This window comes from Mus pahari, chromosome 3 (genome assembly GCF_900095145.1).
Source record: "Mus pahari chromosome 3, PAHARI_EIJ_v1.1, whole genome shotgun sequence".
Taxonomy (NCBI): domain Eukaryota; kingdom Metazoa; phylum Chordata; class Mammalia; order Rodentia; family Muridae; genus Mus; species Mus pahari.
In genome coordinates this window covers 6,980,125-6,993,940 of record NC_034592.1, presented here as the reverse complement: position 1 = coordinate 6,993,940, position 13,816 = coordinate 6,980,125, and the positions used below count along the sequence as shown (strand labels likewise).

Sequence of the window (13,816 nt, the reverse complement as noted above, 5' to 3'; positions counted from 1 at the left end):
TGAAATGTCATTAGTCTTTTAGGGATCTTTACATCCCTTTTTAAAATTATTTGAGAGACCTGCATTGATTAAAGGCAATCAGAATTTTGAAATATTATGTTTTTTAAAAATTACATTTTGTCCTACTACTAGAATTCATGGGGGGGGGGAATGTGTCTGTGTTGGAGTTCTTAGGGTAAACATGGCTTCTTACTGTGCCCATTTACTAATCCCTGGGTGATAATCTTTGCTAATGAGTATGTTACAAAATCCCCAATTATCTGCCCCAGAAAGTAAGAGATTCATTTGTTGGTAAATGCCTAAACTGCTTGTTTCTAATGGAGAGGTTGGAATCTCTGGCTTATTGAGCTCTGCCACATTCCCACTATTCTATCAACATGTTACGTCTTCCTTGTCAGATGGATACTTTCAAAACTCTGGTACACATGGATGTAGACATGTAGATTCATCCTCTCCTATAGGTAGTTGTACAAATGATAATGTATGTGGAAGAATATGCTAAGGAAAAGGTAGGTAGGCTGTTCAAGTTCATGAACATCTTGCGTCCACCTGAGGCTTCTGGGAGCAAACCTGGTGTCAAATATATTATCCTCCCAGATCTAGAGCTGCATCTGTGCATCTTACAGTGTGAAATCACTTTGAAGAAATCTTTGAGACAGAAGTTATTTTGTAAAAGGCCCTTCCAGCTCTGGTCCTTGCTAGTTCCCTAGGGGGAAGGAGGGAGAGGCCCCATTTCCCAAGACTTCACCCACACAAACTCTGGAGCACTCCACTTTGAGTCTCACCACTATTGAAAGTGGAGGTTGTCACGTTTTTTATCTTTGTGCCTGTTAAGCCTTGGAGTGACAGCCTGGCTCTGTGTCCCCCTCTCCTAATGCCTGATCTGTAAGTGTCCAAGCTGACACCTACCAGCAGCCACAGGCTCAGCGTCTTTGTGGGCTTCTCCAAGCTCCTGGCTTTGTTCCCCCTTCAAAGCTGAAACGTCAGTCACGTCCCCCGTCGTGGCTTTCCCGCCTCAGACCTCCAGCTCTTGGTTCTCAATTTACACACCAGGTAAACATCCCTCCCTACAGAGCTGAGTGCAGCCTGGGGGAGGGAGCAGTATCTTCAGGTTGCTCTGTCTCAGTGGCCCTTCTTGTCTTTCCCTTCCTCCCCATTCCTAACTTTCCTTCTCACTCGGAGAGGAATTGGAACACTAATGTTAAATTGCATTAGATAAATTTCAGGGCTGAATCTTCAGCTCCAGAGAGCAAGTGTCTCCCTCCCTCCATTCTCTTAGTGGCTCCTAATTCTTTGCGGCAGAACCAGCTTTGATCACAGACACTAAAGGCCATCTCTACAACCTGGGGCTGCAGAAAAGCTGTCACAACGGAAAATTTGGCTGGCACCATCTAGTTTGAAGGCCCAGGATGATCTGACCTCCAGATCTACCTCCCCACCACTTATATTCCTGGTGAAAAAAAAAAAAAAAAAAAGCCCCCAGCTTGGCAAGAGTCATTTTTAAACGTTCTGAAGTGCAGGGGTGGGGAAGGGTAGAGGGCAGTTGGTGCAAATTGAAAGTTCTCATCTGTTTATCTTTGTCTCTAATGAGGTCATTTGCATCTCAGAAAGAGTTTGAAGAAGGCCTTCAAGCCCCACCTCACTCCCAGGAGCAGTGCAGATCCACAGAATCTGAGCTCCTCAGAACCAGACTTAGGAGTTTCTCAGCCTGGCTGGCCTAAGGTTTGCCCAGCCCTGGCAAGTGATAATGTCTCCAAGACATTTCTAAGCTAGCCAATCGTCTGGAGATTCGTTGGACGTGTGCGTGTGCGTGTGCGTGTGCGTGTGCGCCTCTCTGCACACTTGTACTTTCCTAAGCCATTCAGAAACCCTCCATGGTGACCCGTGGGGCCTCGCCTGGGATCCAGAGGCTGGCCCCAGTGCCTAGAGGTGAGAAAGAATGAGGTTCATTTAACAAAAATTGAGACCCTAAATTTGTTCAACTCGTTCTCCAACCCCCAATATTTAGTCTCTTAGCCTAAGTCAGCTTGCTTCCGTCTGCCTCATGGTCTAAAGCCCTTGAACATGAACCATGCACGCCAGATGAGTTCGACTGCTTTCCTCCCACACTTAATGTTCAGCTTTGTCCTTTCTTGATCGTGAACATCAAGGCTCCCTGCCTCTGTACCTGATCCTAGGATCTGGGTAACAAAATTCTAAGGCTATTAACTAAGTGGCAAGCGATATATTTGAAGTAGCTGTCACATAAAGCTGGCATAGACTGGTCCAAAAGAAAGCTGGAGAGGCCATTTATTTGTGCGTAAAAGGCACAAGATTTAATTGGAGAGAAACCTGTTACTTTGAACGCTACTACACGGGATGGCATGGCGCCGGGAAGCATTATTCGAGCTTCATCTACTATGCACTATATGCCACCGTCTCCAAAGGAGTGTTGCCCTAGAAACTTGTTTTAAATCTGCTGCTATATATCAACACCTTGTTTTAGCAGTCCTTGGCTGAATTACAGTTACACAGTTTGGCGCTTCTTTCAAATTTCCTCCCATCAGTTTGGCTAAAGAAAGGAATTTTTCTCCTTTAGAAATGAATTGGCTTAATTAGTAAGTAGATTAATGGCAATTGCTGGTGAGCTGGTTTCCAGCAGGGTTTCACCAGAGAGGGTTAATCGGAGTCAGGTCTGGAATCTTTCCCAGAACTGGCTGCCAGCCATTTCCACCAACCAATCAACCCTACAAGAAACGAAGGAAATCACATAAAATTTATATTCTTTGTGTCATTATCCTAGACCAAAATTCTGTGGAAGAGCCTCCTGGTTGAATGAAGTAAGACTTTCCATATCAGAATTTTGCTGGGACTCTTTAACCTTTAAGATTTATCTGGGTAGCAAATGGCACAATATGTGTCACCACAGACACTGAGCGCATTGGAAACTTCAGAGACTCTCAGTCAAGTTTGGATTTAGAGACCTTGCACCCCCCCCCAGCCCCCAGCCTGCCCTGAATCTGTTACCCACCAGAATGCTTTCAAAAGTTTTTGCTGTATGCTTCGAAGTCTTTTCACTCATTTTTTTCCATAGTGATAAAAATGCATTCATAGTTTCACTTGCAGCTGCATTAGTCTTGCAAAAAAAAATCCCTGCTGAGAAATGCATATAATAGGAAAAACAGATCGGCTGGACAGCAGTGTAATTAATGCCAGAAAGGGCTGAGGCCGGTTTCATAGTTTGTCTTTTGAGGATATCAAGACCAGACCTGGTGAAAAATGACGCATGCTTTAGCATTTCAGAAAGCTGGCAACTGGCAGGGTTTTTTCCTTTTTTCTTTGACTTTCTGCAGGGGAACAAAGAGGTCGGCAGAACTAGCTAGGTTGTAATGAGTTCTATGTCCCTAGCACATTAAGTGCATCATGGAAACATATTGTATCGAAATAGTTTGGAGGAGAATACTGGGGATGAAAGAGAATGGGTGCTTTGATCAGCTCCCTGGGGTCCTGAGCGGGCACAGACTGACTTGCAAGGAGTCATTCAGCTCCAGCTAGACACACTTACAACACCATTCAAAGAAATTTGCATATCTGTAATTTATCACATTGGTCCAGAACATTATTGCAAGGTAAATAAAAGTTAGTTGAATAAAAAAAATCAATCATTGCAGATATAGAGGAAATTGTGAAGCCAATCATGGGATTAAAAACAGAAATAAGGATGTCCACAAACATGGTGGTTTTGAATTGACTTTATTTTTACAGAAGCTTTAAGGCAGCAGGTTATGCTCTGTTAAACAAACAACAACACCGCACAGGAGTGGCCACAATTTCCGTGCCTTCCTGCTTTAGAAGAGCATATTTGTACCTTCCCACTGGGATAAAATTAGAAAGCTAACCGTGATATGTGTGGCTGTAACCAGCCCCTGACACACATAAACATTAGTACACAGATTGAAAGGATAAGAGAGGGCTTTAATTTCCTCTGTATCTGCAAGGGGTTGATCTCATTGCTAATCCCGTTTGCTGAATTTAACTCAAAAAGATGAAGTGTCTACACACTCAGTCAACAGGAAACTTTGCTTCCCAATATCCCATGAGAACAAGTGAAAATTTAACAGGCAGGCATTGTTCTGAGTTTTTAAACAACTTAGTTAAACAGCAAACAAGAATCTTCAACTTGACCTTGGAAAAGGCTGTGTTCCTACAGTTAATCTATCAAACAACTTGGGATGACAATGATATATTTCAAAGTATTGTCAGGTGAAAAGATTGATAAATTTGCTGCTGCACAGAGAGAACTTGGAAACAGCAGCAGGCAATTTAAAGTACCAACTCCTCCTCCTTGTCCCATTCCCACATCCCACCCCTCTACCCCGCCTTGTGGCCAGCCAGTTCTGGAGACCAGGGCCAGTAAATCAGCGCTGTAATACTTCTTAAGGGGCACAGAAAAGCTGTGAACAGTACTTTTCATATTAGACGCAATATTTCTTTGCTTTCGTGGTGAACAAAAGTCATAGCAAGACGTCTTTGTGGCTAATTCAGTCAAAGGCACATCTCTGGTTCCCCCGCAGAAAGGTCAGTGTCGTTGTGTTTGGTCCACCGAGGGGGTGTTTTCACACTGAAAACTAGCCAGCTGTCCTTGTCAGACCTTCACCATCGGGGAGCACACACTAGCCATGGCTATTAGGCACATTCTACACCTGCAAAATATACCGATTTCCAGAACTTTTCAAGACACCCTCCCGTTCTCATGCCCCCTCCTCTGTCTACTAAACTTTGACAACACAATTCAAGCCCTGATGAAAGCCCTGAGAGCTAGAGGGGCGCTGAGGCAGGGGCAGCTCCACCACTGTGTCAGGGTGTCTATTGAGCAGTCATCAAAGAAATGAGGCGTCAAGTATGTTCTCAAAAGTACGGAAAAACTTCCAAGTAATTGCTGCGAGGAGTCACACATTTGCTATTGCCACAAATGCTCATTGCTGAGCCCTAATATTTAATTGTATACACTTGTGGTCTTTGTGAGGTTGCAGCCAAGCGCCCTTTACTTGGAAGTGGCTCATTTTAAAATTTTCTATTCTTATTTCAGATCAGTTAGTGGGACATGAATTTCTTCTGAATTCATCCAGTGCGTGCATGCCCAGTTTTTTTAATGTCAAAGCTCGTTCAACTGGATTTCATAATAAACTCCTAGAAAGCTCTCCTAGGTAAATTTATCAACCCAGTCAGTTTTCAAAAGCTTTTTCCCATATTCCAGCTGTAGATGACTAGCTCTTGGCGAGATGACCATGAAATGGAAGCCTGCGCATTGGCTGGAGGGAAGCTGCAAAATAGACACCATTTTTAAAAATCTTTAGGAGCGAGAATTCCAAGCGTCGGTCTTTCTAGGACAGGAGCTCATAAAGAGCTAGCTTTCTTTTCTCAGAGCTTATACACCAAAGGTTTCTATCTGGTTGCAGAGGGTTGAGGGAAGCGAGCTGGGGGAGTGAAGGGGTGAATTAGTTGTGGTATCCCTCTAATCCGGATCTTTGTCTAACCTTGCTACCTAACATACAAAGGATTACATGAGGAGCCCCTAGAGGAGGCAAGGTATAAGGGTGCCCATGTGCCTTGAGTTGCTGGGACAAGGACAGGGTGAGTGAAGCACACCAGGTATCACTGGAGGAGGAGAGGGGTGTCTCTCCTTAAGAGAGAACCTTAAAGCCTGCCCTGGAAGCCCGGACAGCAACACAGCCTGCTTCCCTCAAGCAAAGTGCCAGTGCCTTTCCAACGCAATGCCGGCGCAACAGGTTGTTTGGAACAGATGTGGACACACCAGGAAACCTGCTGACATTAATCTGAGAGGATCATTCAGAGGCCAAGCCTCTCTGGGAAGCAACAGTAGACCCCAAAGAGCCCGAAAGTGGGACCAGCAAGAAGGTTGTGCCTGGACCACTGTGGCCGCTAATGCGGGCGCTCAGGCCACCAGGCAAAACCAGCTTGCCAACAACCTGCGTTCCTGGCTACCCGACCTCAAGCAGCAAGAATGCCCGAGGCTCCCTGCCAGGCCAGTGGGGCGCAGGGACCTGGGGCCTCCTTAGAAGTAGTCCTGGGCTCCGATTCCCGGCTTCTTCCAGGCCGATGACCCCCAGTTCAACTCGCCGCTTCTTGGATCACTTCTTGGAGATTTCCATGCGCAAAAGTAGAAAAATGGTGGAGAGCTGGTGCCGGGCAGCTGCTTCCTGCCTCCTGGGCGGACAGACGGCACCCGAACCCCGACTTTGGGGATAGTAGGGGTTAGGCAGGCCCCTGGGGCTACACCTCCGACTCCACCCCGGCTCTCCGGAACCCTGGGAACTGGCAGCAGCAGACGGGGCGCATGCGCGCCTCTAGCCAGGGTCCCACCCCAGCCGTCCGAGTTTGGGGAAAGTTTGGCGAGGTTTGCTTTGGCAGCGACGGATGTCCCAAAGGCTAAGTTGCCCTGGATAGGGGGACAGGAGCCCCCGGGCGTCCTATGAGCCGGTTTGGCAGGGGCCCGAGGGCTGAAAGGCAGCAGAAGGTGGAGAGAAGAAGGCCTTTTGTGTGTGGCACAGGAGTGTCACTTGCGCACAAACGCAGCAGCGCGCTCCGTCGCCGCCTCAGCCTCTTGGGCTGTACCTCCGCCTCTGAAGCGCTTCATTACAGCCGGGCCGTTCCCCCGCCTCCCCCCGGCTCCGGCCTTTGTTCGGTTTGAAAGTAATGCTGTGAATTAAAAGAAATGACAATATTTTCTATCTGCTTGAAAGTCCAAGAGAAGAGCCCTTGAGCTTGGCAAAAATCAGGCAAATCATTCATCATGCCACCCCGCACCTGTGGTCTTGGCATTGAAAACCCTCCAGACCTATTCCTATTAAACTTAATTATTCTCCCAAAGCACACAATGGTTGAAATGGAGCAGGTTGGAGTCTGTTTATTGGTGGTAAATGTTTTTCTGAAGATCTTCTGAATCTCATTGTTAGCTCGTTGTTTGACGCTGCCCTCTTTCTTTCAGAGTGGAGTAGCCTTGGACTTTTCAATTTTCAATCGTAACATCTGCTTAATCGTACGGATCAAAATATGGAGACACAAAACATATGTAATGGTTGATTTGTTAAATCCTGGTAATGAGTTATTAACAAGGGAAGACAATGGGCCAGGATGGTGAGAGCCTTATGGTAACAGAGTCACTTTATGTAACGCCTGACGTTCCCTTCTTGATAAATGGGACTAAGATCTGAGCGCCAGGTGATAGCAAGAAAATCAATGTCTTTAGGGACCAGCACTGAGACTTTTTTTCTGTGTGAAAAATTAGGAGACATAAAACTTAATTGGCTGATGAGGAGCGGGGGAAACACTGGTCTTAAGTTTAATTGCCAGTGGGCTTAGCAAGGGAGACAAAACAGGATTTGGGCCTGTTTGTTTGCTACACCCCAGCCCCAAGTCCAAGTGTATCATTGAAAATGTGTTTTATTATAACACATGTCATGCTTTACAGTCTCCATATTGTGTAAAGACAATGGTTAATGGTACATTAAAGACAGGCGGGCCATGCCAACACGTCTTGGAGACATTGTAAGGGCCTCTCTCTTTGCTTGTTTTAGGCAGCTGCAGTCCAGGACCCAGAAGCACAAAAAGAACAAGTTTGAAATACCAGGTGCATCCCAGAGAACCAAGACAGGGATTGATACGTTATAGCCCAGGACATGAACCTAGCAATAAAGATATCATTTCGATTGTCTGCGGCTTCCACGGCCTGTAAAGCCGGGAGGCCCTGAGCAGTCTGCTTTCTGGCAAGCCTGTCTCTCTCCCTCCCTGGGTTTCTCCATCTCACTGGGCCAAATCTGAACACCTGTTGGCCAGGCCTCACACCCTGTCGTGGGAATCTTTTCCTACCAGTGGTTCCAGATCTCAAAAATGCAATTGGTTGTGGAATTATTTAGGACCATTCCCACAGGCTGCAGAAGGCTTTGGAAAGGCGGTGGAAGGGGAGGGGAAGTGAGAGAGGGAGGGGAAAGGGCTCTTCCCAGAGAGATTGGCCAGGGAGTACTCAACTGGTGTCTGTTCAACCTTGCAGCTGGTACTCGGTGCTACTGCAAAGGCCCATTAATGGAAATAGGATGAGCCTGTGGATTTAAAAGGTTTCACACCCTCTCCATGGAGGAGCGTTAATCCTGGTACTGGCAGATGAGCAGTCCTGGGAACGGCTGGCAGCCGGTTTCACAGGAGCTCCAACAAGGTTTTTACGCCCTCTGATCCCAGCCTGAAGTGGAACACTCACTCTTTCCCACCCACTCACTCAGACGTGTGAGACCCACAGAATTCAGTTCCTTCCAGGTCTTTCCAGGAGATTTTAGTTAAGCCATAGTGGCATCTCCATGGACAGAGAAAGGATCCACCAGGGGGCTCTATTCCAGAAGCTGCTTAGCCCAGGTTGCAGAAGTGGCCCCCTGCCCTCTTTTGACCTCTTTAGGCCTTCTCCACTTCAAAGTCTCCACACTCCAAGTTCATCTCAAAACTGGAAGTTCTAACAAGAGAATTAAAAAACCGGGAAGGGCATGTAGGCTGTGCTTCTGGGCTCCGACAATAAGAAGTCACCTTTTTATTTTTATTTTTATTTTGGAAGTGGCATGACATCTATCCTTTAGCATCATGAAGAGACCCTGATGGATGTCCACTGGAAGTGTAAAGGAGTAGGAAGGGCAGGGAAAGAATCTTTTTTACTGAATATTGTCTTTGGTATTCAAACTGGAAGACAGGTCAGTTCAGTAATCTGAAATGGAGAAACAGAGTAGTGTGGAGTTGAAGACTTGGTTTGGCCTGGAGAGGATAGGGAGTTGCGGAGAGAAAGGTATGCCACCGCGACCCCACTTTCAATAAAGAATTACATCTTCTGCAATACTTCCCCCACACACACACACCCATGACTGGCAATGGAACCTGAACCACTGAGTAATGATTTAGTCAGCTCTGCAGTAAAGATCATAAAATACACCCCGGCTGGGTTCACAGCTTCTTTATTATGCTAAATGATGAGGGCCACCAGAGTGAACTTTAAAGTCTTTCTAGTGAACTTTAAAGTAGTGGTGGCTGGCCAGGGTTCAGCACCAGGTCTGCTGGGTCAGAAAAGCAAAGATTGGTAAAGCTCCTCCATTGCCCTCTAGCAATCTGGCTACTTCATTTATTTTCATAACATATCTTGTAATTTGGGGTGGTGATGGGGGTGGGGCATATTGACTTAGGACTGCTGCATACCCATCACTCTAGTTGTCCCCTCAAGGTCTTCCCAGTGCCAGGCAGTATCTATGGGCCAGAGATGCTGCAGGCCAGAACCTCTCCAGCCTGGCTCCCCCGTGTCCAGCACAGTTCAGGCCTGGCCTCGCTGATGCCAAAGGAGGCTCTGAAATGATACGTTTGTTCTGCTTTTACTGCTGTTTTTTTTTTTTTTTTTTAAGAAAAAGAATTGCTACACTGCAATGAATAGATTATGAGTAAATAAAAAGAAACTGTCAGTCTCTTTGAAGATTGTGCTTAAAGGGACTTGCCAAGTCAGTACACAAGAGTGACAAGATAGAGACCTTGGAGCTTTGGATGCTTAGCTGGGTTCTTCCGCTTCATCTGCACAGCACTAAAGGATGTGTTGATGCATTGAATCACACACAAAAAAAGTGGCATTCAAAATAAAAGGTGCCACACCACAATGATTGTAGTGTTTGAACTGCGAAGTGCCACACTGCGTCATCCAATCGAAAAGCAGGTCTACACAGGAGGGGAAAACGATACACTTCCATAACTTATAATGAAGTTGAAATCTGTCTAACATTTGACTTTCTAATGAGTGTAATGAGATTACATGCCTGATGGTAGCATTTGTACAAAAGCAACTTTCGTGTTTAATGAGGCCATAATACAAGACAAAATCGAATTATTTTTCTTCTCCTTCTCCAACGTCCCCAGTGTAAACCCAACTTTTAGGGGAGAGGAGGCAGGAGAAGAGGAGAAAGCGGAGAAGTGAGAGGATCCAGGGCTCAAGGCCTCCTGGGAGCGTCGCGACCCAGAATCTCAGCGTGTCTGGCCAGGCCGCTCTGCGGGGTCGGTCCAGCTCCTAGCCTCGCTTTAATTACCCTTGGATGAAGTCCATGGCACCCGCGGCGCGCGCGGGGGAACCCCTCGGTGGGTCTGAAACTAGGTTAAAGCGATTAGCATGCTGTCTGTACGTTGTCCTCCGGCCAGGCCGGGGTGGAGGGGGGGGGGTAGGAGGGACTGTGGAACTATGGGGGACGGTACCCCAGGTACTCCCCGGGGTTGGACTGTTCCGAGAAGCAGTTCACCTTGACCCGGCTCAGAATTATAGGTTCCACGCCAAAGTGAGTGTCTCCTGCCCCAACCCCACGCTCCTCCCCTCCACTCGCCACTGTGAGCCCAGACACCACTGGTTGGTGAGCAAGGACGTCCAGAGGGCCTAGAAGTCCACCATGACATGGGGGAAGGACAAGCCCAGCCCTGTCTCCTTAAGCTTTCAGGCTGAGGGTCCAGAGCTTCTCTTTCGGTTCACTAGAGGGCGACCCTGCTCCTACGCCTCAGGCTGGCCTCCCTGCTGTTGTGGGCAGGGGAGGGCTACTTACTAAAGCGAGTTTTAGAAATAACTGGGTGTGGAGCTCCTCCTAAAACTCCTCAAGGTTATGTACGGTCTTCAGACTTCAGCGAGGTCGACGAACCCAGCCCTTTTCAAGTGAGAATCTACTTTTAAAAACTTGATGCTTAAGTGCAGAAGAGATGCTTCACAGCTCTGGACTAAAGCAGTTCTTTCTCCCAAGCCAGTGCAGGCAGAAAATTCCCTCCCCTCGCCTAGACAGGGGTCTAACCCTCTGTCCCTTCCAACACAGAGCCTTCACTTTCACACACTAAGATTAGGCACTGTGGCAGTCACTTGGGGGGCATGTCAAACATTGTCCCTAAGCCTCAGCTTTCCCTCTCTAGAAAATGGGAATAATAAATAACCCATGGCCTAGTTGTTCCTTGGAGTATTTGATTAGGGAACAAATACCAGCAGGTTGTTACTATCTAGAGCCAGGGAGACAGACTAGGGGCTGTCAGGAAGCTGGGGTGTATCCTCCCACTCACACCTGCTTCCCTTCAGACCAAATCTAAGTAAAATGTAGTTTACTCTCAGATGGTTTAGATTTGAGTCTCTGATCTTGCCACTTTTAAGCAAGTTAATTCTTTCAAAAGAAACAGTTACTCCTATGATCTACTAAACAAACAGCTTATAGAAACACATGTGAATAACATTTATTAACAACACTCAGAAATAAACCGATTCTGATATTAAATAAGCACGGAGTTTCCTGGACAGAGTTCTTCCAGCTCAGAGTTCTGCCAAAGGTGCTGCAGGAAATCATATTATAGAATATCACGATAAATTATATAAATTATATATTTTAAAAAGACAATCTATTTCATTAACTCGACAGAATAATAAATAGATAAATAACAAACAGTTGATTGCCATTAGAAAAATGTGGTCTTTAAATTACATTTACATTATAGGTATTTACACGTACAATATGCACAAAGAGGCGGCCGACCCGATGTGAGCTTTCTCAGGACACAAACTCAAAGGGTGGTTCGTTCTCTATGTTATCAAAAGATTTACTGTTGAGTTTTCTGGGGTCCTCTGGGGTCCACACTTTAGCTGTACGGATGATATTTTGTTCTTTGAGCTGTTTTTCATCAGTCCAGGAAAGAGAGTGCCCTGCAAGAGGAGGGAGACCGTAATCCGGGTCACTCGGGGAGGGCGAACCTGGAAGAGAAAAGAAGAGAACATTGTGAATATCCAACCATATTCCCAGAATTTACCCATGGTCCTTTAGGGTCCCCTCTGAGACAATTGAGACACCCCTCTATTCCACCCCTCAAACTCTCAGTGTTCTGTCCCTGGAACCCAAGGAGGTGTGTGTCTAGTGAGGACGCTTGTCCTCGGTCAAATATCAGAAAGCAGAAAGGTCACACTCCTGGTTCCTATGGTCCCACCTATGGTGCATCCTCATCAGTCAGTCCCTGCGCCAGACTGCCCAAAATTCTATTTCTGTCCCCATTCCCAGAGTTGAGAAGCTGAGATACAGACGCACTTACGGGTGCCTCGATGGCAGATGATAACCTTCTGGGCCTGGTTACCGGGGCTGTCCCCTCCGAGGTGGCGGCTGCCACCTGGGACCCCGCAACCACCTGTGCCACTCCCGCGCAGCGGCAGGTCCGTTTGCACCAGCTCGCTGAGGAAGTTAATGTAGCCTATGGCCAAGCGCAGCGTGTCTACTTTGGAGAGGCGCTTTTCGTAGGGCAGCGTGGGGATGTGCGAACGCAGCCCCTCGAAGGCATCGTTGATAGACTGCATGCGGCGCCGCTCTCGCACATTGGCGGCTTGTCGCAGCTGCTGCAGCTCCGCCTCGGAGCGCACGCGTCGCCGCCGTCTTGCCGCCGCCGCCGCCGCCGCAGCCCCGTTCAAACCACCGAGCCGCGCACCGGGCGACAGCACCCCGGCGCAAGGGTAGGCGAGGCACGATGGCGGTGAGCCGGGCGAGTAGGGGAAGGCGGCGAGAGGGGCCCCTGCATCGCAGCAATAGCTGACGTTGTCCTCCGGCTCGCCAGGATCCCCCAAAGGCGGCGGGGCGAGCGCATGCGGGGCGGCCGAGGGCGCGGGTTGCAGCAGCAGGCACGCCCCGTCGCGGTAGCAGTATTCGTGCAGCTGGTGACTGAGGAACTCCACTTCCGCCTGCTCGTCCCCCAGCAGCTCGTCGCTGTCCTCCAGCGGGTCCCGAGAGGACTGGTCGGTGAAGAAATCTTCCTCATCGAAGTAAGCGGACGAGAAGGTGTCCAGGCCCCCTGGGAAGTGCTCCAGGAGTACGGCGTCCATGCCGTCGGCCGCCGAGGCCCGGAAAGACGAATGGGCTGCTCCGGGTGACGCTTTGTGAGTGATCCGTGGCAGTTTGGGTAGGTCCCGCAGCCCCTCCTTCGTGGGGTTGGGGTCGGGAAGGCGAGGCGGCCGCGGGTCCCCGCACCGGGGCCTCCCTGGAGTGCACGCGGCCGCTGACTCTGGCTGGCACTGGAGAGGGCTGGGACCCGCTTGCTGGAGCTGAGGGCCGGCACGCGAGGATTCTTATAACTACATCCACAGGCGCGTGCCAGGGACCCCGCGCGCCAGCCAATCAGAGCGCGGGGCGCGGGCGGGGAGGGGACCCGCAGGACTGGCAGCCGCAGGGACGCTGTCCTCAGTTCCCAGCCAGTGCGGCAGAAAGAGGTGCAACTCCTCCCGCTCCTGCGTTCTTTGGTACCTGCCCAGCATTCAGCTCCAAGCGCTACCCTACAGCCCGCCAAGCCCGCCTCCAGTCGGGTCCGGTCTGGTCCTCAGTGCTTTGCTGCATAAGTAGCGCTGCGTTTCCTCCCCTGGGCTGAAATACCACCGAGTCCCAGCCAACCAGCCTCCAGCCCGCAGCCCAGCCGAGCAATCCAAGGGTGGCGGCACTCAGAGAACGATTGGAGACATTTCTCTTCTTCATACCTGGGGCGCACAACCGCTGCTCTAGTCTGGACTAGGTTTAGGGTTTCCATACCATCATCAGACTCAAGTATGCTTGCAAGTTTGCGAAGGATGTGCAGAGCTGGTAGTGACCCAGTCCCATTACCTAAGAGTTCCAGACGCAGCGCAGCGAGTAGATGCACGTCCAAGAGCATCACCCGGGGTTGGTCTGCCTCTCCGTGCCCTCTCCAACCTCAAGAAAGGGAGACCAGACAAGAGGGCCAGGCTTCGGAGCAGCACTGTGGGGTGTGTTTCTTCCACAAGCAA

The 13,816-nt window shown here is 48.9% G+C and overlaps 1 protein-coding gene across 1 annotated transcript; it reads right to left on the bottom strand.

The window, feature by feature from the left end:
- Positions 1–11,249: 11,249 nt before the first annotated feature.
- Positions 11,250–13,101, bottom strand: Ptf1a (pancreas associated transcription factor 1a). Its single transcript, XM_021194841.1, has 2 exons — positions 12,109–13,101; positions 11,250–11,776 (listed from the first exon to the last, which is right to left on the bottom strand). Exons 1-2 carry the CDS (start codon positions 12,884–12,886, stop codon positions 11,577–11,579), a joined length of 978 nt encoding a protein of 325 aa, XP_021050500.1. The 5' UTR covers positions 12,887–13,101; the 3' UTR covers positions 11,250–11,576.
- Positions 13,102–13,816: the final 715 nt, after the last annotated feature.